The sequence below is a fragment of the Pygoscelis adeliae genome, unplaced genomic scaffold (genome assembly GCF_000699105.1).
Source record: "Pygoscelis adeliae isolate BGI_AS28 unplaced genomic scaffold, ASM69910v1 Scaffold241, whole genome shotgun sequence".
Lineage (NCBI taxonomy): Eukaryota > Metazoa > Chordata > Aves > Sphenisciformes > Spheniscidae > Pygoscelis > Pygoscelis adeliae.
Window position 1 is genome coordinate 1340930 of NW_008824056.1, and position 25919 is coordinate 1366848.

General features: G+C 38.0%; 2 protein-coding genes across 2 annotated transcripts in view; one reads left to right on the forward strand and one right to left on the reverse strand.

Annotated features, from left to right (window-relative positions):
• Window positions 1-2163, forward strand: part of TRIM59 (tripartite motif containing 59) — a 3285-nt gene extending 1122 nt beyond the window's left edge. Inside the window, 1 exon segment of the mRNA XM_009333920.1 lies at window positions 1-2163. This exon segment is cut by the window's left edge and continues 25 nt beyond it. Within this exon segment, the coding sequence (XP_009332195.1) occupies window positions 1-99 (99 nt within the window). The 3' untranslated portion in view covers window positions 100-2163.
• Window positions 2164-4802: 2639 nt separating this feature from the next.
• Window positions 4803-25919, reverse strand: part of SMC4 (structural maintenance of chromosomes 4) — a 39542-nt gene continuing 18425 nt past the window's right edge. The window contains exons 6-23 of the mRNA XM_009333921.1: window positions 25000-25127; window positions 24337-24477; window positions 23281-23431; window positions 22275-22439; window positions 21191-21424; window positions 20391-20576; window positions 18642-18803; window positions 17852-18077; window positions 17674-17753; window positions 15558-15710; window positions 15289-15415; window positions 13613-13802; window positions 12519-12663; window positions 10652-10825; window positions 9146-9328; window positions 8120-8352; window positions 7233-7416; window positions 4803-4991 (exon numbers count right to left, since the gene is read on the reverse strand). Coding sequence (XP_009332196.1) covers window positions 4803-4991; window positions 7233-7416; window positions 8120-8352; window positions 9146-9328; window positions 10652-10825; window positions 12519-12663; window positions 13613-13802; window positions 15289-15415; window positions 15558-15710; window positions 17674-17753; window positions 17852-18077; window positions 18642-18803; window positions 20391-20576; window positions 21191-21424; window positions 22275-22439; window positions 23281-23431; window positions 24337-24477; window positions 25000-25127 — 3051 coding nt within the window. The remainder of the gene's footprint in view (window positions 4992-7232; window positions 7417-8119; window positions 8353-9145; window positions 9329-10651; window positions 10826-12518; window positions 12664-13612; window positions 13803-15288; window positions 15416-15557; window positions 15711-17673; window positions 17754-17851; window positions 18078-18641; window positions 18804-20390; window positions 20577-21190; window positions 21425-22274; window positions 22440-23280; window positions 23432-24336; window positions 24478-24999; window positions 25128-25919) is intronic.

Consider the following 25919-nt stretch of genomic DNA (forward strand, 5'->3'; position numbering starts at 1 on the left):
TATCAAGATTTCTGCACCCATTTGCAGAATATAGTGGATGTGCTGTGCCAAACACTTAATTTACTGGTGGAGTTTTTTGGGGGAATTGTTTCTCTTTGACTATTTCAATGATTGGATTAAAAGTTAGTGTAGGAATCCACATGTTTTTTCTTTTTAATTCCTACTTAAAAGCTGGATTGTTAAAGCTCTACACTTTTCCTTTCTATTTCCATATCCTTCCTTTTTCTGTACGGTATAGATTTCCTCTTAGCTAACTCGTAGTTAACTGAGAAGACTTGCAACAGAAAGGCTTCCTCTCCTGCTCACGCAATACGGTAGGTTGGTAGGTGTTTGTTTAAACTGGAAGCTAGTCAGAAACAGTGTCTGCGTAAGAAAGCTGTAATCAGCTTACAAATGGTAATCTGGAGTCCCGTTTGTAAAAACTCCTCAAACATCTGCTTTTCTTTGGTAACGTAATTTTAAATTGTTTCCTTAATAAAAGCACTACAACATGAAAGGTTAACAGACCACCTCAGGCTGCAAACTCGCTAGTCCTGGACGGGTCAGCCTCTAGCTCTGGTGTATATAAAACTCCCATTTTGTGTTTTACTAATGTCTCTCTGAATGTATTTTAACCGACACACCTGTGGTCTTTAAAGTGTATATTCATGGCCCTGGGTTTCGTTTTGTTTGTTCCTGGTTTACTAGTGGATGACATGATTTAATCCTTCCTTTTTTTTTCTTTCTTTAACCTGTGTATAATAACTTTGTGTCTTTCAACTGGTTCTCTCCACTTTACGGAGCAGTATCTGTAGGACTTCTGGTGAAACACTGCATAGAGTTTTTTAGTGCCAGCTGTGCACAAATCAGCAGGGAGCTCTCACTGCTCACTAACATGAGCCCTGACTTTTTGCTAAAGGTATAAGGATTTAAATGTTGTTAAGAGCTCTTAAAAGAACTTGGCAACGGATGTAAATTTATATTCAGCTTTTCAGCACAAATAACAGAGATCTTTACCTTGACCTAGGGGAAACATGGCAGCATTTTATTCTGTGATCAAATGATCACTAACACTGTTCACTACTTCTGATGAGATGCTCCGGTCTAAACTGTGCTCAGGAGTTACATCCCCAGTGAAAGCCATTTTTGGCCTTCAGTTATTAACAGTCTGATTACAGTGAGTACTGGGACAGCCTTGAAGTGTTGCTGTTACAACAGCAGAACACAGATGAGCTTACAATTCACTAAAAAACCAAAAATGAGTATTCGCCGTGTCTAATTGTATTTGACTTGATAAAAATAATAGCATATTCTAGCATAGCAGCATTCCTTGGCTGTTGTATATTTTTAAAGAATAAAAGTTGTTTAAATAGCGATTGAATTCTGAGGCTAGCCTTTAACTACTTGGTATTTTAACCCCTTGTGCAAACCAAAACTTGCCTGTCGCTACCAGCAGACACTAGTGGGGTCCTGCAAAATACCAAGTTGCTGCCAGACTTCATTGAGAGCTGAGAGCAAGGTCAACCCTCAGATGTGACGCTGATTACGTTCCTTAAGCCTAAACAAAGATCCTAATAACAGTATTGATATCCTAATATTGCTGTATTGATAAAACGCTGGGTCTAGGCAAACAGCTACTGCGCAGCTCCCTTCTCTGCAGCTCGGTGGGCTTGATCGTCTGGGTTTGACTGAGGAAGGAGCCAGCAGCGCTTCAGAGGAGTGGGACTCTGCCTGCGTGTTGGGAGTGGTTCCTAGAATTTGTACAGGCGTTTTCTGCAATCTTTGAGAGTTACAAAGGCTAATCCCATGAATACCACTGGCCAGGCCTTGAAATGGTGTTTAGGTGTATCCTGGGACTGGATAAACGCTGTCGTATTAATTTCCCAATAAAATGGGGAATTTGTTTTTGACTTCAGCCCTGCTAGAAGGCTGTCCCTTGGCATGTAAGTCTTGCAAAACCTGGTGCTACGTGTCCACTGCCACGTGAGGCTTCTTTTTTGACTTGCCTTCCTTTTATTTTCCTTTTTAAAAACTTACAGAGAGTTTATAATGCAATTTTATTTTTCACGACTACAGGAATTTATAAAATGCCTTTACCACCAATTGAAACCTTTAGTACTTGTACTTATAATGCACTGTGTATTTTAATAAACGTGCATACAAATAAAATATATTCTTACAGTAGGATTGGCTAACACCTTGATTTCCTTACTGCGCAGAACCTTGTGATCCTAAACAGCGCTGACACACAGAGCTGAACTGGTGAGAGGAGACAGAGCAGCGGCTCTCCCTAGAGCAGGGCAGTGGGCGTTCAGCAGCGCTCTGTCTAGCTGCTTCATTCTCTTCCAAGTGCCCCATTTTTTTACAGCGTGAACTTTAGGAAGATTCTCTGAAATGGCATGTCACGAGGTGGGTCGATGTGGATTTCAGTCTTTCACGTTGCCTGCCACAGGCCCGTTCGTTAGTTACTAAGTTTTCTGATAGCGAGTTGGTGAATTAATTATGGGTGTTTGACTGAGGTAACTAACTGCTGGAGTGCAGCGTAGGCGTTTTCTGGGAAGTGCTGTAAGCAGCTTCTCATTTTCCTCTCACCCCAGCGCTCTGTGGGGTCATACACCTGAGAGAAGCTGTTTCAGCCCTGCTCTTTTCCGTCATCTGTGCTGGGTACGAGCCCTGCGTGCTGAGCTTCATGTCATGGAGATGGAAACTTTTTCAAGAAAATGAAATCTTTTTTACTGCATTTCAGTTGAGGTGTGAGAGGGCTTCGTACCCTGCCAAACCTATAGCGGGGTTTTTCTCATCTTTTGAACTAGCCTCTTTTGAAACCTCCTTCTGGAAGTATAATTCTTACTGCATGCATTTTTTTTTTATTTTTAATTGTTTTTGTTTTAGACAGGAAGTCTGGATGAAAAAGATGGGGTTTTAGCTAGTGGGGGAAGAGATTGACGTTTCCAGGTTGTATCTTAGATTCCCAATGTTTTATTGCCAGGTATCCAGGCAGCCCACTGAGAACGGTGCAGGGTGCTGAGATACCGAGGTGGCCCCTGACAGTGTCATCACAGTATCGCTCTTCCAGGAATGTCTCTTGCAGATGAAAATCCTGCTCTGTTCCCCCACTCGCCTTCCCCAGCTCGTTAGTGCAAGCTGAGAAGTTACTGTGCTTACCCATCACCTGCCCTGCTGCAGCTTTCCTTTCCGCTTCACGGGTTGGCTCGTTATTATTCCTCTGCTGCTCTTTAAAAGGGCTGCTCTCTTGTGCAGTACCTTTTTGTTCTTGGCTGATCTTGCCCATACATTTATCCCGAAGCTGTACCGCAAGATTTTCTAGCTTCATCTCGAGATGGGAAAACCAGAACTCTGCACAGCACTCATGGCTGGAGCAGGGCTGTGGCAGAGAGGCGTTTCGCATTTTGGTTTTTTTCATCTAGTATTATGCTTGTGATGACTGTTCCTACGCTGTGGTTTCTGAAAACTGCCCCAATGTAGCACCGAGATCTCTTCCCGACAGTAATTTAGGCAGCGCACATACACATCACTTTATTCCATGTACATTAATATTCACTTGTCAATATTTGATGCAATCTTAATGTTTAACATGACATTGAAAGCATAGCTCTATACTTTATAGCAAATTGTTACAGCACCCCCCATGTCGGTTTTCCAGATCAGCTCCATGGTGATGATTGTGCCCATCACGCAGTATTTTGCGGGATGTGTAACTTACCACCTCAGGACTACAGCAACGAAAGCAGGATAACCTCACCCAGGTTCTGTAAAGCGTGCCTGGTATGAAAATAGTCCTTGTTTGTATTCCCAACTCCTGCTCACAGCACAGCACGAGCCGGCAGCCTAGGGCTGTTCTTGGCCAGCTTTTCTGCCACTGGGCCTCCTTACTGAACAACGGCACAGCAATGGTTGGGCTGCTTTTTTTTTCCCGGGAAGCACACCACCAACAGCCAGAGGCACTTCTAGTTCAGGGATCAGTACTAGTGCAAGTGTGCCAGATACTAGCCCGACTTTTGGAGTAAAACACAGGACTTCAGTTCTTAAAGTACAAAAAAGATCAGATTCAAAGCAAGACCCATACGCTGAAGCGTTGGCAAGACGCTGATGGAAACGGAGAACTGTCTTAACAGGCAGGTGAGCAACAGGGGCGGGGTACCGATGTACATAACCTCGCCTCTTCCAGGGGAGTCATTCAGACCCTTGCGAAATGATGGCAGAAGTCAGCAGATGGCAATTACTGTGTTAATAAGCCCCGAGTGTACAACATGGCCATGGTCTGAGAGAGAGGGAGGAGTTGTCGCTACAGGAAGGGAGAGGAAAGTGACTGAAAAGCAGCTTTCTAAACAAAATCAATTCATTGCAAAGTGGCTACAAATGTCCGATTCCCACACCATGCCGCATTTTACATACCACATCCTTATAATATAATATACATGTAAATTATTTTGTATACTGACTTTACTTTCCGGAACTCATACAATAAAATGTTACAGGACACACCGATGACATTTAAAAGCAATTTGCTTACTTTAATAGATACTGTAAAACCCAGACATTTAAAACCAAGTGCAGAACCCAAGCACTGACATCACGCCTACCCAGGGAATATTAAAATGCCGCTAGATACACAATTAGAGAAATAGCATTCTTTCTTTTACTCAGTTCATATAGACTGTATAATAAAAAAACAATTTATTGAGGCTGGTTTTATTAACAAGCTCAAATAAACGCCAAACTAAAAGAAAAACATCTCAAATAATACAAAAAGTTTTAGACAAAAGTAAACAGCAGCAATGAGAATGGAAGTTTATTCCACTCTATTTTTGAGCTATACTACACCCAAGAGTGCCGAGCTCAGCCAGTCCTTTAGATGCAATAACTTTGGGGTTTGTTGCCACACTTTTCGTGGTATTGTGAGTCTTATAAATTCCAATTAATCTGTCTGCAATCTCAAACATGTTGTTTCGCAGGGAGATGATGATAAATTGTGCATTTTTCGTTTGCTCCTGAAACGGAAGTTATTTGTATTAGCCCACAGTATTCCAAAAAGCTCTGTTCTTGTATGATCACTACACGCAGGAATATACTAAGGAATACAACCCTATACGTAGTTCTGTCATTCAACAAATCCACAGGTGCCGCGGCCTCAGAGCTCCTGCTGTCCATAACCAGTACGAGCACAACACGCTCCCAGCTTGGCTATCAGCATGAAGCACTGCAATTTACTTATGCATGAGTTTTCTCTTTTTATCTTTTACTTGACTTATTCAAGTGAATTCAGTTAAGCACACGTAATTGCTTTCCGGAGTTGCAATTCACCACAGTTTTAACGTGAATTCCACAAGACTGACCGAACCTGGCTATTACTAAGTTACCTGAATTGTTACAGCAAGGGTTGCTTTAAGAATGAAAACAAACCTATTTCCATGCACTGAGAACGGGGAAAGCAAGCCCTTTGCTAATGAGGACAAGCCTTGACAAACACTAGTTCTGTCACCCTGAGGCAGAACGACAATAGATAACAAAATATCTAACTTCGTGGTGCTTTAAAAACAAAACAAACTTTATCCTTAAGAACCCAGCAGTATCAGTGTGGGGCGCCCCGTGGGGCTCTTGAGAGCACTGAGCAGGAGCAGCAAAGCAACTGTACAACTCTGGCTCCATTCTTGCTGTGGCAAGCTGGGACCCGATAGCTTGCTGGGTCAGGCCACAAGAAGGGAGGAAAGTGCAGTAGGAGCGCGCAGAGCGGCGTCTTAACTAGGCAAAAAGAAAAAGTAGAGCTTCTCCGGGGCAGGGGGCACAGCATGGCAACACCAAGGTGTAGCTGCCGCTGCTGCCACATCGGAGAAACCCAGTAAGGACAGAATGCTAACTGAATAGGATTGCCAGGTTGGGTAAAATCCAGCCCGTAGCATACAGCATGGCACTGGGGGGGTCCCGATCCGTTTAGATTGATTTAGATGAGATTATCGGAGATCTCATAATATCCAACAATGATGCGCTGATGTGGATGGAGCTGGATATGCAGGTAGGCCATTGCGCTGCAACGGGACCGTGCAACCCACTCAGCAGTTAGCGGTGTGTCCCCGCAGACTGCGAGGCTGGGCAGACCGAGGGCTGGCCACCTACCTATTTTAACGAAGCAGCTATAATCACTTTGAGGAACGTACAGCACACGCACGTGCGCTGTATGTTGTGTGTACGTACTATATGCTATGATAGTGTGTACTACCCTTTTCTCCTAGGATAGTACTAATTCAGAAGTTGTATACAAAATATGGAGCTATAGCTATATACTAAGCTATAATTTGCATTTAAGAGCTAAACTATACTAAGTTTCAAATTTAGGTGTTAGTCTACACTGCAGTTGAAATTAAAATCTTTGCTCTACCACATCACATCTGGGTGATGGACCCTCCTTTGTGAAAAATACAAGGATTGCGGAAGCAGAGTTTAAAACTACAATTGCAGACAGGTATCTTCAAAGTGTTTCCCTAATTTTAAGTAGCTAATCATTATCTTTGGCACTTCTAGGGTGTTCCCAAAACTGGTGGGTTATGCTTTGGATAATTCTGAAAACTAAGTTTAAATTAGCAATCAGAACTGTAGCAATGTAAATGTTTGCTTGACTTAAATATGGTGACAACAGAATTTTTAAAGGCATGAAAGAAAACAACCACTAATAAAGACACAGATCAAAGAAGCCTGTGGGAAACGGCTCATGTTAATGAAATGGAAGTATAAAGCCAGGGAACCTCAGCTGCACCCGAGAATGAAGTCATGAGCTTGGATACACGAACATGTTACTAAGAGCTAAGTAAATTACTATGTCTCAGCTGACGATAGCTGATTATTTTGGGGAAAGTATCTATATTTTAAAGAGAAAGCAGTAGCAGCAAGGATACATGGAAATGTGGCACCTTTGGCAAACTCCAGCACTCTTCAGACAGCTTTTGAAACAATACAATCAGGATTTGGAGAGAGCCAACTTGTAGATCCTCTATTAGTTGCCTCGTTTCAGGAAAGCATCAAACTTAGCAGCTTAGAAAAAATATGCAGAAAGCAACATTCTAAGCACCTTTCTGGAAGTCTGCTTAGTACGTGGTTTCCACCTAATTATTTGAAAATACTCTTATCATTCCAGATTTTTAAATCTGGCCGTAACTGTGTTACCACTTTGTCTTTTCTGGCAGAGGAGAAAATATCTTAGAAAAATTATACTACAGTAGTTACCATTAAATACTTACATATATGTAATACGCTACAATAGATACATTCTTGAAGTCAAGCGCTGCATCAATCTCATCCATAAAATAAAGTGGCGTTGGCTTGTAATGATGAAGAGCAAAAACTAGAGCCAGTGAACTAAGAGTCTTCTCTCCTCCTGATAAGTTAAATATCTTCTTCCAACTTTTCTTTGGAGGCCGAACACTGAAAGAAATGAGTTTGTAACTTATTTCTGTTCACGATGAAAATAAATATGTCGTGGTGAAAAGCGAGTCACAAGACAGGAGGGAATTCTTGGAAAACAGACACAAAGAAGCTCGACTAAAACCATGGATGAACTGCTTGATACTTAGTCCTCTGCAGCTGAGAGGTAGCGAACTGGATTATTTCTATTGACCGAGGAGTAACTCCCTGGGTACATGCACAGCTACGTGGTCAGCTGACGTTTGCCTGAACTCAAACTATTGTAACACTCAGCTATTCTCTGTAGGAACTATAACACTTAAGAACTGCTATTTAATTTTCTTTCAAAAACGCTATTCTACTCTTAAGTAATGAATATACTCTTAGGACCATTTATGACAGAGCAATCTCCAGTCACCAACGTGACTGACAATTCCCTAGGCAGAACGAAATGATTTGGGAATGAAGAAACCCTGAGAATTTACTTCAGCAAACTCAAAGCTTTCTAACTGCTGTTAGTTACTTTTTTATCCAGGAGAAATGAATCTCTTCGTTAGTCAATGCTGAAAAGTTGTGGCTTCTGTCAGTGTCTTGCCAGTACTTGCCAAGAGGGAGGACTGTCTTGGTTAGCAGATGATCAATGAAAGTTTACTTAAAAAGCAGGTTGAAAAAAGGAATAGAACAACTAAGAATTAGAGCAATAACACAAAGTATTTTGACAAACCTAAACATGATTCCCTCAGAGAAGGGGTCCAGACTGTCCACGAGTTCTAATTCAGCATCCCCTCCCAAAGTAAGCATCTGGTAATTTTCCTTCAGTTTATTTGTTATTACATTAAATCCTGCCATAAATTCATTTAGCCTTTGTTTCCTAAGATCTTCAAAAGCTTGTCTGAAGTTGTCTCTCTCATTGGTAATGTCATCCAATTCAGCCACACGTTTCAGGTATAGCTCTTCCTGAAGAAAAAAAAAACAACCCAAACGTACAGTTAAAGAAGCTGTCTCCTTAATTTAGATTTTAAACCATTTTTCCAAGAATGTGTAACAGCCTTGAAACAAAAAACCAAAACCAAACTGTCTTTCTTCTCATCTCTATGCTGCTGATGGAAAACCTATGTTAAAATAAAAAAAATATTTAATCTGTTGAATAGTCCATTACTGAAGTGAGTATTGTGAGGAGAAAAAATCCTGGTATCGTGTATCTGTCTAGACTGTCAAGACTAGTCGACTCTAAATATCCTTTCACAGGAGAAAGTTGTCTTCACCTGACATCGATGGTATCAAATCTAAAAGGTGTATGCAAGCTCCTAGATACCACTTTTACACTTGGCTAAGTACGAGCTATTCAGGATGCTAGCAATAGCACAGCCTGCGGAGGAGAAAGGGAAAATTCAAGGGTTCCATTTCAGTTTCTAAAAGAAAGGAACTGAAGAAGAGGACCACCTTTTCCTGGTATGCCCACAGAGGAGATATTTTCTTCTGTCACCTAGATAAAGAGTGCATTTTTACATGCACTTCAAATGCAGGATCCATTTGAGCAGCCACCTGAAGAAAAATGCACAATTGGAAGGTTACCTCCGTACTTCAGAAGCGATGCCATGAATTCTGTTCAGATTCAAGTACTGGAAAACAATAAAGCTGTATCCACAATGCTTACCTTAGATGAGGGGTGTGCTGTACTATTGCAGTAACAGGCAATGCAATATCAAAAAGATGAATCCTACTACTACACAACAGTAATTCAGCTTACCTTCTTCTTATATTCTGCAATAGCACTAAGGTTGGGTTTCATTTCATGACACTGGGCTTCCAGGAGAGCTATCTGATTAGTGATAACATCTGGATCCTTGATAGCCTCAAGCTCTTCTTGACTTAGTACTGGAAGTTCTTCAGGTGGCTTGTCTTCTATGGGGTGCAGTGATAATTTTGATATCTAAAATTCAAAACCAGTTACTGAAAGTCTTTAAAGATCACATTAGTTATCACATTAACATGTTTCTAAAATAAACATTTTCTGCATTAGTACATACAGAATCTTCCAATCTCAAAACATTCGAGGATTCTTCACATAACTCCCTTTAAAAATAAGATACAAAAAAGACAACAAATATCCTTTTATCCAATTATTCTGTTCCCGAACATTATATACATCATTCTTACAAAGGAGATTTCTCTGTAATAGGAGCAGTAGCAGACAACGAGTACATCACCTCTACTGATGCCATAGAACTTTAATAACTATACACTTAATACTCTGTGGGCCAGAAAAAGTCAGGATTCCATGCAGAACTGGTTCCAGAATAATTAAAAGCCCTTCCCAGAAGCTGATCAGAGACACTTTTGAAATTAACACACTGAATGTCAGACAATGCTTAGAACTAGCTTGTTCAACAGAACTAGAGCAGTTAAAATGGACATGACAGCAAGAAATAAGGTCTGTGTGAAGCTATCTATGTGTTCGCCTGAGTGAAGGCTGCCAGCAGTCCTGCTCAAATACAACTCAGGCTGAGAAGCTAGTGTTGTAGCACCTACCTAGCAATTCCTTGTTCCCGCTGGTTTTAATTTACTCGATGAGCTGGTTCAAGCAGCAATCTCTGAGGAGCAGAGTTTCTTCCTGGCCCCACAGAATCCCTATTGGCCTGACTATCTATAACTGGGGAAAGGCAATTTGATGTACCAAATGGACTACAATTTTAGGTGAAACGCTTTCAAGGAAAAGGTCTTGCCATTTTTATGAAGAACAGCTTAGTGGACACAGCACTGAATACTGTTACATGTAACTTGTGTTTTAGTTATCAATGTTTTAAGTCCTCTTTGCTTCTCTCAGCTATGATGGTGCTTACCCTTTTAAAACATTTTTTAATATGTAACAGAGAGGATACTCAAGCACAAAAAGTCTCTTGGTTGCCATTTATGGCCTATGTATTTTTCCCTCATTGCTCTTAATTACTCATAGATAGCGTTATGTCAGTTATAGCTATCTTACCATTCTTTCATAAATTAAAAAAAAAAACCTTAAAAAGCTAGAAGCTAAACCATTTAATTCATAACTCATCCATACCCTTGTACGTAAACCAGAAAGTAAGAGACTGAAAGGTCATATTTTCTTAGAGTTGATTGTTACACCATAAACACCAATAAACTGTGAGCTGAATATGAATTTTCTCCCAAATTATCTGTTTTCCAACTACCTGTTAACATATTAATCTGTTGAGATCTTATAGTTCAAGTTTTAGGAACTACACAATTTCCCTACCTCTTTTTGCCAGTATTTAATTTTTGACTGGTGTGTAGAAATATGACTATCAATTTGTTCAATTTTCAGCTTAATATTAAGAGCTTCCTTTTGAAGTGCATGTTCATCATCTTGAATAGTTTTAATCTCCTGGAGTAAGCTGCGATGTTCCTCCTGAAACGCTGGCAACACTTCCTAAACAGAAATGACCAAAAAAAGTGCATCAGTTGCCTACAAAAACGTTACCACTTTCTTGGGTTATAGATTTGTTTTCACTTTATTATTCACAGAGCTTACTCTCCACAATCTTAAGTACTGATGTAAACAAGTACATATTCTTGTATTAGATTAACCAGGTCCCTGAATTCTGGAATGACTGAAATATGCTTGCTGTGGTTTAACCCCAGCTGGCGGCTGAGCACCACACAGCCGCTCACTCCCCCCCCACCCCGGTGGGATGGGGGAGAGAATTGGAAAAGCACAAGTGAGAAAACTCGTGGGTTGAGATAAAGACAGTTTAATAATTGAAATAAAGTAAAAAAGTAATAACAATAATAAAAAAGAATACACAAAGCAAGCGATGCACAATGCAATTGCTCACCACCTGCTGACCGATGCCCAGCCAGTCCCCGAGCAGTTTGTGCTGAGCATGACGTCACACGGTATGGACCCACCGTCCCTCTGGCCAGCTGGGGTCAGCTGTCCTGGCTGTGCCCCCTCCCAGCTTCTTGTGCACCTCCCGCCTTCTCAGCCCATAGAGCATGGGAAGCTGAAGAGTCCTTGACTTAGTATAAACACTGCTTAGCAACAACTAAAACATCAGCATTATTCTCATGCTAAATCCAAAACTCAGCACTGTACCAGCTACTAGGGAGAAAATTAACTCTATCCCAGCTGAAACCAGGACAATGCTGAAGTTTATATTTTCATTCCAGATCTGGATTAAATGAGTCCTGCACTCAGGTGTTTTTAGCTAAAAGGCAGTTTTAGAGAAAGACAGTCTCAAAGAAACAGCTTTATTTGGAAGAATTTCAGCCACCCTGGTTGTTTTCACACTCTCTCGTACATAAATCTAGACGGGAAAATGAAGTCCCACATAACTGGAAAAAAATATATTTTTAAGCAAGTTTTAAAGCTAATAATTTCGTTGGGGAAACTTGGTTTAAGTTTTTTCTTATCTTCAGAAAATTAAGTCAAGATATATTTCTGGGTAAGTATTCATAAAAAAAAGAAACCACACCAAAAACACAACACATCATTCCCATTCCCTGACCATCATGGCATGCCACTCTGCAGCTGTACAGCAACATTTGCTTAAGAATAGAAGGATATAACTAGGATATAGTAAGGATATAACTCATCATCCTGATTTTACCTGAAGACTGGACTGCTTACTAGGACTGTTTTAGCTTAGTATTTTTCCCCCCAGCATCTGTATTTAAAGGTCAACTTTGATTAATAATTAAACAAAATTACTTATTTTGTGTGAATGCACACAATATATTGCAGGATACAGAAAAGAACATTCTTTGCCATTTTAACCCCGTGTGAATTTTTGGAGGATGAGTAGTAAAGCAACTTAGACAAAAAGATACTTTAGACGAGCATTGTCAAGTCTGAGGCTTAAATGGCAAGGTGGAGGGGTGTGTATGTGTTTTGAGGGGTTTTTTTTGGGGGGGTGGGGTGGGTTTTTTTGTTTGTTTGTTTTGGTTTTTTAAAGAAATGAAGGTACTATCAGCTAATGCAACCCCTCGCTAGGCCTGCCTGGAATGTCTAAGGACGAAGGCTAACAGACATCAGCCATTAGGACAACTCTGGCACAACTGTTATCTAAAATTTATTTCACAGACCTCTATGAAGAAATACACTAAATTAACATGACACTTACTTCAGCTTGCCTGCAGTTATTTATAACCTCAGTAGCTTTGTCTTCTAGTGTAGTCAGCTCTTCTGTCAAGTCTTTAATTTCTTTCTCATTATCTTCAATTTCCTTCTCCGTGCGAAGAACGGACTCCTCAGATTTTTTCAGGTTTCTGCATGGGTACCAAGATGTTTGTATACCTCACGAGTGCAAATATGACATAAGATAATCTAGAAACACAATCTTACTGATAAAGATTGTTCAATAGCTATTGACAACCAAATAGGAAGTGCTTATTTATGTATGAACTCTCACACTCCTGAGATATCCAAGTAAAACAAAGTTGTCTTCCTTAAACATATAGCAGACAGGCCTCATTAAATGACTTAATTTGTTCTTTCAGAGACAGTTTTGACATTTGTTCTGAGTATTCATTATGTATTGTTAAGCTAGCATTAAAAAAAAAAAATCACATTTTATTTCCTGACATGCCTCATAATAAAATTAGTCCCTTCAGATTTGAACTGCTCCACTGCATGGCAATTAAGTGCTATTTTGAATCTTTATCCTGAAATATTGCATTTTAGTGATAGGCAAATATTAGCAGAAAAGTTATAAATGTGATTTTAAACTGCTGATTAGAAACCAAAAAGTTTTATCTCCCTTTATTTCCTCCACACAAGCAACATATAGTATTAGACATGCAACTGAAAACTAAGATTTTAAGATCACGGGATTTTTAGCTATGGAGACTACTTAAAACAAGCAAGTGTCCTGCAGGCACTGATGCCAACAGATACAGCTATTTGAAGGCTGACGTGACCCTCCTTGGTCAGGTTTCACTAAGCTTTCTAGGTCTCTGATCCTTTGCCTGTAAAGCACACTAACAAAGATTATGGTTCTTAATTAAGAACCAGTCTCAGTTTGAGGTAAATCAGTTTAGAGAAAGAGGGTATGACCTTCTTCCTCCAGTTTTCCTTTAGCCATAAAGAGGTGAAAACCATCTCCCCTAGCCTGACAAATCCCCCATGGAAAGGTCCAACTGTAATCAAACACAAATTGCAGCAATATACAATTACAGCCTAAAGCTTTACTGTTGAGCACGCCGATGTCTACTATACCTGTCCGCAGTCTTGACTGCCACTTGGGCTTTAGTAATAGTTGAAGTACATTCATCTATTTCTTTGTTGATCTTATCAAGTTTGTCTTGCTGTGCTTTAAGTTTATGATTATTGATCTCAATTATGAGCTTATGTAATCGTTTGACTTCATTTTCTATTTTACCAGCTTTCTCAGCAATGCAATCATAATCTGTCAATAAACAAAATCAAGTTAAGGTCATTACGCTGACCCTAGGAACACTGGACTGCTGCAATGCATCAATTTAAGTGATAAAGCGCTCTGCTGTATTACTATATTGAGCAGTGTTCTTTATACTGTGAAAAATGTTGTGGGTTTTTTTGTTTTGTTTTGTTTTTTTTTACTGTGGCAAAAAGAAAAATACCACCCACATCTTTCTGACCCTATTATACTACCAAAGCTTTTTTGGTGTAAACTACCAAAAATTTTAATTAGATTACTTAATATATAGAGAGTGCTTAAATACATGAGATATGTACATAAGAAGCTATTCCAAGCTCATTCTTTGCATTTATTTAATGGGAAGATGCTCAAAGGGCTTAAATTGTAAGAACTGGCCACTAACTGTTGCTCGGTAGCTGGTATCACTGTGTAGTTACTACACATCCTGACTAATAAGATAGCCTACTCTACCTTGAAGGTAGGTAAGTTTCCTTATTTAGCTTATACTTAAAAATCAACAAAACCATCTTAGTAAGTTGTACAGCTTTCAAAAATTAAACAATGTAGCACTTTAGTGTTCTAAGGGCACAACAAACAAAACACCACACTAAGTTTGCTACAGATTTATAATTTCCTTTTGGGGACAGAAGGGGTAAAGCAGAGACTTGAAAGGTGGAAGGCAGTCATATCTCCAGAAGAGAACACAGGCTTGTATCTCTCCATTATTTGGTAGAAGTGTTAGAGAAGATATTTATAACATCAAACCTTAGTGCGATTAAGGAAATAAAGCATTCATACTCTTGATGCTATACTGTTCAAAAGAGGCGTAGAGGGAATCCATGTAGTACGTATTCTCTTTCCTAAGATGCTATGAAAGCAGAATTGTGGGGGAAGGGAATTGTGTTTTACCACACTGGTATTATTCCCTGAGCAAGAAATACAAAGAAGCAGTCAAGGTTTACTTTACTAAGCTACCAATTACTTCAGGGAAACTGTTATTCAAGTTCTCAGAGTAAACATCTTTCACAAAAAGAACGGGGGTACAGTGTGCCCACAACAGAATACAGGGTATTCATTTTAGAGTCATGTAATAGTTCAGTGAGAGCATGGCAAAAGCCTTTACTTGCCTTTAATATCATTACCCTCCACATTAACAATTCTTACCCCTAATTAAACTAAGTTTCCCTATGAATCTGTAATACAGCCATAAAAATCTAACCAAATAAACAAAAAAAATACTAAAATTAATGTTTACTTTAGCTTGACTGAAACATGAACTTGAACAATTGAAAAAAAAAAAAAAAAAAAGGGGGGGTTTCACTCTCTAATCTCTAGAAGCACCTTCTATCCCTGCCTTAGAAGAAAAGGGGTTCCAAACCAAGATATGGTACCGCATCGGTTATCTGAAAGAACAAAGCCATAACCATTCATTCCTGTATTAGTAAAAGAACATGACTACAATTTTTATCTATAATCCCCTCTCCGCAAAATGTACCTTTCTTGTAACTGCTAAGGATTTTTTCCAATTCCTTCTGTTTGTTTTTGTCCGGAGCGGCAGCAATTACGTTTGCTTCAAGTTCCTTAACTTGGGTTTTTAGATGAATTTCTTGTTCAGATAAACTCTACAGAAAACACAACTGTGTTAGAATCTCGTACTTTAAAAAGATCCTTGATACTAACAAGGACTGTGTTAAGCTGAGGCTGAGAAGTTATCCCCCTGCACATTCATGGAGAAGCCAGATAATAAATAATAAACTTGTTCACCTGGATACTTGCTGTATACTTTTCTGAAGTATTTCTCATTTCCCGAACATCTTGGCACAGTTTTCTTATGGCTTCTTCAAGTTGTAATTTCTTCTCTTCATACTGTACTGCTCTTTTAGAATCCTTCTGCAGTTGAGATTCCATTTTATTGACCTACGCAAAAATGAGATATGATCATTTGCCTAGCATCACCACTACAAAACAAAGCAAGATCTCATTCACGTGCTCGACAGTCTATGATCTCTTAAAACACAAGAACAAAGTGGAGTAAAAACTTGAAAGTTTGCTGTAGCAGGACAGAATATGGAGGGTGACTGCTGAGAAGATCAATGATAATAGTGAAAAAACAAGAGCAGCAAGCATAAGAAAGTCAGCTGAAGAATCCCTGTCAAAATAGCTCATAATGGAGAATTGTTTTAAGGAAATAAAACCTAGATTAAGCTTGAAAGGCTTGAGTCAGAGTAGTGAAGGCAGAAACCAAAAAACACACAAGCAGAAGCTAGAAGCAATTTTTACTATAGTTAAAATTTGATGCTCGTTGGTTTCTGTGGTAATCTGGTGTTAGGAAGACAAGCTTTTGTACGTAGTAACTGGCCAAGTGATCAAGTCTTGCAATTCACCTTCAAGAGCAGAAGGAATGAGGATGTATTTCATACCTCAGCCCATTTTCTGTTTTTACATATAAAGAACTGTCTAACAGGCACTGATCTGAACATACTCATTCTACCTGGAGTTGTCCACTATGCTAGACAGGTACAGAGCCAGAACTCTTGAAAATGAGTTACAGCTACTGATCGTTACTGAGTGCCACAGCATCTCTCATGGGCCAAACGGAAAACAGTACATAAGCCTGTCTCTTGGAGAGAACAGGCAATGAATAAATCTAAGTGTGAAGACAAGAAATAGCAGAGTCCCTTATTAGTAAAATCTAAATATGAGGTGCCCTATATATTTATTGACCCTTTACAAGGCTAGGGCAATAACACTTTGTCCATGAGGTTAGTTTGTTAGTTCTCTACAAGTACAGCATTATCTGAATAGGCTTGACAGAAAAAAAAAAAAAAAGGAATTGCATGTCACACTCTCCAGGGTTTGCAGAATTTTATCTTTTCTTGGCCAATGCAATCCTATTTTCCAAGCTGAGTGCGGGTGAAAATACAAGAGATAAGTGCAAGAAGAACAGATATATGTTTTAACCTCTAAGTGATAAAACCAAAAAGTGCAGAAACATCAGCTATTACAGCAAAGGTAGTGACATGGTTATCTCCTCCACCAGAGAAATCAGATAGAGAGAACCTTAAAGTCGAGTCTGATTTTGAACTTCTTCAATTTGAAAGTACTTTCACCTAAAAAATACTAACTACTGTTTCTGTGTCCTTAGTGGTAAGCAAATTTTCAACCCTTGTGTTGGCTTGTAGCTCTCATTCCTAAAGAGCAAAAGTTTGTTCTCCTGTAGGGATAGGACTGATGTCAGGAGCCATGGTTTACTTGACAGTTACACTGTCTTCTTGAAGAGGTATTACCACTTTGATGCTTGATCTCAGTTAAGTTGATCAGCAGATACTAGGCAAAAAGGACACAGGCTACAATTTCATCCACACTAAATAAAACTACAAACTAAAACCTAAAAGAATTCAGAAGAAAAACCAAGCTGTATCTTGATATTCCAAAACACTCCTGAAATACAAATTTGATGGAAAGCTCTGCTTCAGATTCTCTGCCAAATCTTACAAGGACACAAAATGAAGGACCAAACCTGTCTTTTCTTGCTGCTGAGAGGTTTGTGTGTACTGCTCTTGCAGCTCAGTGGTTCCTTATGATCAGTATCTTCCATGTTCTCATCCCTACCTTCAATCTGTTTCCAAGCTATCAAAGGTAGCACTATAAGACTAAAAACTAAGTAACAGGCATATGATAGCTGGGCTGTGAACAAATGCACTTAAGAGCAATATAACCTATGTTAGCCTTGTGAACTTTATATCATTGTTAATGTATCTTGCATCACAGATTGTTAAGTATTCATGCTGATTTAAAAGGACATAGCACTTGTGTATGAACTGCCAAAACATAAGGAACTTTGACAAAATTCCACTTTTAATTAAGATTACATACTAACCTCTTCTTCTGAAACATCCGTTACAACTGAGGAACCCATTCTGCCCTTCATTATTTTACCCCCACCACCAGTCATTGTTCCTAAAGTAAAAGAGACAAAAAGAAGTTAGCAAGCTAATTGTGCTTAGATATCATCTACAGAGTGCTTAAAAAATAATTGTAAGTTTGCACTTAAATACCTGACTGTTCAATGATTTGTCCTTGCAGTGTTACCACCCTCCATCTTTTATCTTTTTGGAATGCTACTCTGGTAGCTTCTTCCAAGTTATTAGCTACTAGGGTATCACGTAATGCGAAGTAAAAAGCCAGGCGAATCTTCTCGTCTTCTACTTTCACCAGATCAAACAACCGAGGAATATTTTCAGGAGTTGGGGTTTTTTGAATTTTTTTTTCCCATACAGCCATCTACATCAAAAAAGTAAATGAATGAGAGATTCCTTAGGACAAATTATGAGGTCATTTCCTTATTCTAAGGTATGTTAAGGCTTTAAAGCAAATGCAATCGTACTGCAATTAACAGTAAAGCTTCCTTCCTTGGGGATCTCTACTTACTTCCAGTATAATTAAAAACTCACTGATAACTCATTGTTCTCTTTCATAGTTTTCACAGTTTACAGTTACTAGATTACTTGGATTAGTAAGTTTGTTAATTTGTTAAAAAAAATCTAAATATAAAAATATAAAAGACACACCAAACATTTGTTGTACACATACAGGTATCTAAAAAGCCTTGTAATTGTCTGTAAGTAAATCTTACTATTTGCTAGTACATATTCTAAGGTACCAACAGCCTATTAAAACATCTTATATTTTAGCTTTACCTGTATGAATACATATACAGCGTAATATATTAATATATATGATGCATATTTATACACATGCATATTAATACATTATACAGATACAGTATTAATACCGTGCACATTAGGCAAAACAAATTGTTGATTTACCCCAAGTGCTAGTACCTACTTTGTCCAGGGCTATAAATGTGGCAACTCCAATTCCGCTTGCCTTTAAGAAATTCACACATTCCTGTGCAGTATCAATTGTATCAACAACAATGTTGTCTAAGGCACCACAAGATGATGAAATAGCAACATCATACTTTTCATTGATAGCTCCCAAGTCTCCCTAATAATTGAGAGGGGGAGGCAGAAGTACACTGGTTAGCTTGGATCCATGTTTTGTCTTGGTATTAAGAAATAAATGAAAAAACTTTACACAAAGTGAAATGAGATGAAAACAAAATTATAGAACAATTTTCTGTGAAAGAACTTAAACCTTAATTATTTTACAAATTCAAATACCACTCCTGCGTGCTGCTATTTATGTACTTCTAATGTACTTGTTTCCACAGTAGAAATTCATATACTTAGAGCTTCAAAAGCAGTGCTTCTGGTAGAGCAATGTGGTAGCACCGATCTATTTTCTGTAGACAAATGTTACATTTTATACACCAGCATTTTAGCAAGGCAGTCTGGCCTAACAAAGTAATTTAATGTGTTCTGTGTACGGTTCTACCATTGGTCAGCTGGGTAGGACCTAGGAAGTCATATACTTCTGCATGCTGTCCTGTACTGATCTGAAAGACAGGTACAGGGGTATTCATCATCTTTGAAAAATTCTTGTGTATCTACAGATAAAAAACAGCATGCACAGCCAACCAAGTTATCCAAGAACAGATTAACCTCACACTCCTCTCCGTGGCAAGTGATAACAGAGCATGATACAAAATACTTGCCAGCTGTACTAGACAGTGGTCTGCTGGTGTTTGAACTATATCCTTTTTTAATAAATCTGTACACACGCTTTTAAAATATACATACAACAAATAAATTGAGTTTTCTGAAGCAGAGATACTTCTCCTTGGATGAGCAGGTGGGGAAAAAAAGAAAATTGCAGAATACAAAAATAGTACTTTTACATTTACACTGGTATGCACGTATTGTTTTGTGCTAGTAAAAAAAGGAATGAAGAACTCTACCTCAGCTGCAAGTTTTCAGAACTTTAACTCAACACTGCTTAGAAAGAACTGGTAACACTCAACGTTTTGCTATGATATAGCTTTCCTTGGTCTTCTGAAACAACGATATTGCTCTTTTTGATTTGACACATAAGCAAGTAAAACAAGAGGAAACAAACAGCAAAGAGATCACCAAATTTTATAAATTTTGAAGCAAAAAGTGTACAGTTCCACATCACGTTACATACAAGTTGTAATATTTTGTTTTACATTTCACGGCAGTTCTACCTAGTGTGTGGTTACCAATTGATTCTACCCTCTGCAGCACCAGAAGGTAAAAAACACTACTCCACTATACTTCTCCAGCATATATGTTCGTATGTTCAAAGGAATCAGAATCACTACAGTGTCAGTTGTAGCCCGACACAGAAGCACAGGCAGGACCAAAGCATGGTCAGGTTACAAGACGACATTAGTATCCTTGGCTTGAGCATATTCCCATTGATTAAGCTTAAAGATCAGTCTACCAAAAATATAAAGCTTTCTCACAGACATTGCCTTTCCTTACTGCTGAGTAGAGGAACCTCAACAACCTCCTCCTTTTAATTTATAGCAAGTCCACAGGATTTGCAACTCTGCTGTCCAAATTAATGTACCAGAGAAGCAAGGAATTCTACCTTTCACTCGATTACAGAAACACCACTCTGTTCCTATAAAGTTTAAGACTAAAAGTATAATAGCCTTTTAAAATTTACCAGTCTTCCATATAGTCCACGAATATTTCCAGATTTCTTCTGCTGAAGCAGAGCCTCAAGCACTTTTCCTCGACTGCGACTTAGTGCTAAAGAACTTTTGGCTTCTTCTACTTTTTGACGCAGATTTCGAACAAGATTCTTAGCACCTGATTCTTCTCTTCCCAGCTTCTCAAGCTCACTCTCTCTCTAATGGTTAAAAGAAACACATTATCTTAGCCTCACGAAAACTACTGTATTCAGGGAGTCTTAGATTCATGACTGTGTAGGCAATGAAACCAGCCACTGAAAAGCAGAATAGCAAACATTTACCAGAAGAAAGGCTGGTATTTGGATACACTTTAGCTAGTATTAGTACACTTTGATACAAATATGACAGCTTATGAATTCATTAATCAGGCTTAGGATAAGGCAGTGGAATTCACCCCCCCCCCCCCCTCCCCCCCCCCCCCCCCCGCTCGGGGAATGAGAGAGAAGCAAGAAGTGAAATTCAAAGAAACATAACCATTTATTTAAACATGTCTCATTATGATATTTAAACTGATTCCCTTGCAGGGATATATAGGATTTAATTTTCAGTGCTTAATGTTAACATTTGCTTAACCCAAAATAAGTTTGAAATAAAATACTTACTTCACCGGTTAACTGAGTATTAGAATACAGTTTTTAAATGTTATTTTATTGGAGGCAGTTTTTAATTTATTTTCACCACAATTATTGCTAAAACAAAGAGTGGAACTTTGGTTTGTGTGTTGCTACATTGTGTTGTAACTCAAAGAAATTATATGAAAGGTAACTCTCACCTCCTTTAATTCCTGTTCAGCTTGGGGTAATTTCGTGTCTATATCTTTGATAGCAGCTTTCCTTTCCTTAAGGGTTTCTGAAGTAGTCCTCAGAGCCTCCTTTGCCTCATTTAACTGAGACACAGCAGCATTATGACGGCTGAGATAGATATCAAGCTCTGACTGGGCTACATCCATCTTTGAACGTGCTTCATTCACTGCTTTACTAAACTCCATAAGCTCTTTCTCTTTGCTCTGCAAAAATGGACAATGTTACAAATCCCACAGTTGTCTGGTTTTAGTTGTAACATCAGTCACACTATATGAAAGAAAAAGAGGAAATGGGCATATTCTTTTACTAGCTCTCCTGTCAGCAGAAAACTGTTACGTTATCTAGAAGAATAAGTATGTCTTAATAAATTAACATATTCTGTATGGAAATGAAATAAGGCATTTTTCATAATTATAAGGAACATCAGGGAATTATCTTAGAACGTTTCTATACAAGCTTTGTACAGAAATTTCTATACAAAGCTCAATTTGAAGTTGGGAGAAGCCCTACACATTGTGCTAAATTACAGATCAAATAGAGAAACTGTTTTCAAGTACAGAAAATAATCCCCCAAATTTACAGGATAAATTTCCTGCCTCCAGATGTTTAGTGATTAGACAGCTAATATCAAAAACAATAACCAAGCATTACAGTAGTTGTCTATTAATTCAAAGACAGATTACAGCTATGTGAAAGACTTGGAACATACCATTTCAAAATCTGTTGTTTATTTAAGCAACATATTGACTTAAACATGGGAGAAAATTAAAGTGTGTTCAAATAATGGAAGTGTAGAATTATTTAATATACATATATGAATGATATACTTGATGACATATGGTCACTATAAAAAGCACACAACAAGGAGAACGATTTAGCTCTGATTATAAATTCAAAATTAATTTCCCAGTTAGGCTCCATTGAACTAACACATGAAACAGTGTATTTGTCATATCAAATAGCATTTTACAACTATCCTGTGATCATTTCATTCAAAAGTATAAAAGCTATCCATCAGTTAAAACAGTAAGTATAAGTCAAAAGAGTTCAAACCTCTTTTTCTTCCTTAAGTCCCTGTGTTTCTTCCTTAAGGCTATCCATAACCTGCTTGAGTTTTCCTTCTTCTTTCTCTTTTGTCTTTTCAAGAAGCTCTCTCTTAGATGTTGCTTCGCTGATAGCTTTTTCACTATTGGAAGGTACATTTTTCAATTCTTCTACCTATGCAAGGAAGAGACTTTCAACTTCCTCTCCCACTGAAACAAAACAGTTTTGCCTAATCTTTAAACCCTGCCTTTCAAGTGCTGTGTGGAAGTCAGAGGAAGCATAAGCCCTAATGAAGCTCACGTGTTTCTGTAGGGTAAGATACACTATGGCTCTAGCAGGAGGCCTGGATTTTATTTGCAAGGCTTGTTCAGTTCTAGAGCCCATCCAGAGAGAAGCAAGCCACAGCAGTAAAAGCATAGCTTTACACATAAGAACTCAAGTCTTTGAATCACAATAAGGCTTAATTCTTAAATACCTACTTTCAGAAGGCCACTCTTAATCCAAAGAGTGATTTAAGATCTGTAACAGCTGGCAACAACCAATTTGGTAAAATATATCCATTAAGTTAACTAAACTAACTAGGGAAACAGGAAAAAAAAGTTTTGAAAAGGTAGTAACTGTGAGCACATGCAACATTCCTGTAATGTCAAACATGATAAAAAGATGCTTTGCAAGCCATGAGATCTCCCAACAGAGCTGAGAAGCAACAGGACAGCTTTTGACGTTAGGCAGAAAACAGCCTGGTACTGCTGGCCAGTCTCCCACAGTACGATGTGCAATGAGCAATGGTTTAAGGGAGAATAATGCATTACTTCAGTAAGTGATTCACAAACAAAATCCTTATCCGATTTAAATGACAAAATATCCGATTAAAAAATTTAAAGCATTTTTCCATCTTTGTTGCACAAAGTACAATCGGTGTCCTTTGCTATTTTATCCCAGCTGCACAAAGATGTTCTCATCTAGAGCAATCAATTACATTTCTTTAAGTAAATCAAGTTACAGTTCGCACTACCTTTTCTTTGTCCTTTTGAAGTTGCTTCTCCAGTTTTTTAGCCTTGCTTTTGGCATGTTTCAGATTTTCCCTTACTTTAACATCCTGCAAATCCAACTGAGAAAATTTTTCTTTATTTTCCTCTATGAACTTTGTAATTTTATTGAGTTTCCTGAAGGGAAAAAAAGAAAGAATAATCTATTCCATACCCTATAAAAATAATGTCAGTAGAGGTTAGCTTAGTAAGTTAAGCATATAGAATTTAAACCAATACTTCTCAGGTTTTGTGAGAAACAACATCCAATACTTACTATGTTCACAGTATTTTCCCAGGGGAAGTGATGTTTCATCAGAAAAAGATCAACTAACAAAGCAATATTAAACACATTTTCAGAATTTTTTTTTCTTTGATAGAATTTATAATTCACATCTCTCACAAATAACTTACTATTATCTCAAAAGATGATAAGGTTAATACTGCAGTTGGATCAGAGATTAGCACCCAGACAAATCAATTTTAGGGAAACACAATTTATGCATGAGATACATAAGGAAACCAGAGAAAAATACTTAACGTTCATGTACCTAAGCATTATGGTTGTATACCTAAAACCCTGAAACAATCTCCCAATTAATTTTTGTGGTCAATACAAAAAAGTACGTACTTTAAAATCCATCAAAAATCAGACCTTTTCTTATTGTAATTGTGAATATTACCCAGATTTCTCCAAGAGGAGCAACCTGCAGAACCAAATCAAACCAATGAGACTTTTTTTAAATTTATTTTTATGCAAAAGATCATTTAATCCGTGCCAGGGAATGTTTAGATATACCATAAGTGACTCTGCTCATCAGATAATTTAAGTTTTTGGTGGAAGAACTACTGAAAAACCCAGCTGTGCTCCCTGTGTTTGATCATCTTCCCATGCAACTATTGTATACTTCTGCTTTCTCAGGTGTTTCCCCCTGCCCCCCGCCAATACAACTCCCACAGCTTTTTCTGACTCTAACACCACATATGCAGAACATATAAAACGCAGTACTCTTAGCTTACGAGTCTATACCTAAAGTACTTACTTTTCAAGTTCTTTTAAAGCTTTATTCTTGGTTTTCATTTCATCTGCAAGTTTACTACTCTTCTCGTTAACATCTTTTGTTTCTTCGTTAATTTTTTCTTTCTGCATTTCCATATCATTTATTCGTTTCTTTAGGTCATAGCTAGAAAAAAAACAAACCGAAAACTCCACTTTTTTCCATAAAGCTAACATTCATAATGAATATATATTTCCAATCTTAAGTGTAACAAAGTGATTATGTAAAATATTAAATCCTAATATCCATTATTGACTAACCTTGCCAATTTAATACAAAACAGCAAGGAAATCTAACAGCATAGACACTTCAGATGAAAAATAGTCTTTAAGTGGTCTACTTTCTCAATTGAAGTATAAAGATGTAAGAGATTAATTTGCCAGACTACTTTACTTTGTAAAAAGCTGGCAAGCAGGTTTTTGGTTTCGGGGTTTTTGTTGCTGTTGTGTGGGGTTGTTTGTTTTTTGTTTTTTTTTTTTTTTTAAAGGTTTTTACAAAAATGGTCTTTATTTTCCACATGCTATTCAACTAATTTTGTAGGACTGATATGGCTGTTAAGAAATGCAAAATATTTCTAACTAGAGATACGGAAGCAGAGTTTAACACCACCACATTAAAACCAAATCAAAACTTTAGAGAAGTACTTACATATAGTATTGACAGATATGATTCTTTTCTTTAAACATTCTGTTTTCTAAACAAAGAAATTCAATGGCTTTATTCCTGTCTGCTTCCAAGGCATCCTTTTCTTTTTCCACCATTTTAACTCTGTTTAACTAGACAAGACAGAGAGTCAGAGCTGACTTTAATGCTAGTACTACAGAAGAACAAACCATGAGAAAAACCCCAGACCCTTTGTAGCACACGTCCTCTGGAGAGATGGTCTTCAACAATTAACTCTGCAAGGCAATTTAGCACTACAAGCTTTCTGAAATAACAGATCACTATTTCCGCAGCAGAGACTGTACTTTTAGGGCAATTAAAACAGTAACTTAAAACTAATAAAGGGATCCTACAGATGCTAGTAACAGCTCAGGCAAATCAAGGAACATGTGAGTGAGAAATAAAGAGGAGTTACATATAGACAGCCCGTAGATGTTATTTTCTATATTTCAACCTTTAGACTAGCCCCTTTTAAGTTAATTCCTACAACTACTGTCTTTTGTTTTCCTTCCCAGCCGTTAAAAAAAGTCTGCAACATATTAGGATTTACCAAGGACACATCAAGCAAAAAGAACTTTGATATTATTTAGTACTTTTAGAACTCAATGCATAAATAAAATGTTATGAAAGCAAGTTCTGCAATAGGTCTATATAGCTCAAGTCACAACTAATTTTCTGTATTTTTAAGCCTCCTCATACAGCTGTGTGTGCATCACCTCACCAACGCTCTGCCTTCCTCTTCCTCTCTCCTTTTCTTAGCATATGAAAGGTTTCCCTGCTACTTCTCCTATTTGCTATTTAGTGATAGGAGTAAGGCAGACAAAAAGCCCTATCTGGATGTATTCAGAAAATGATAATCTGTTTCTCTAGTCAGTCTGTGAAGCATTTAATGCATGCAGATATGA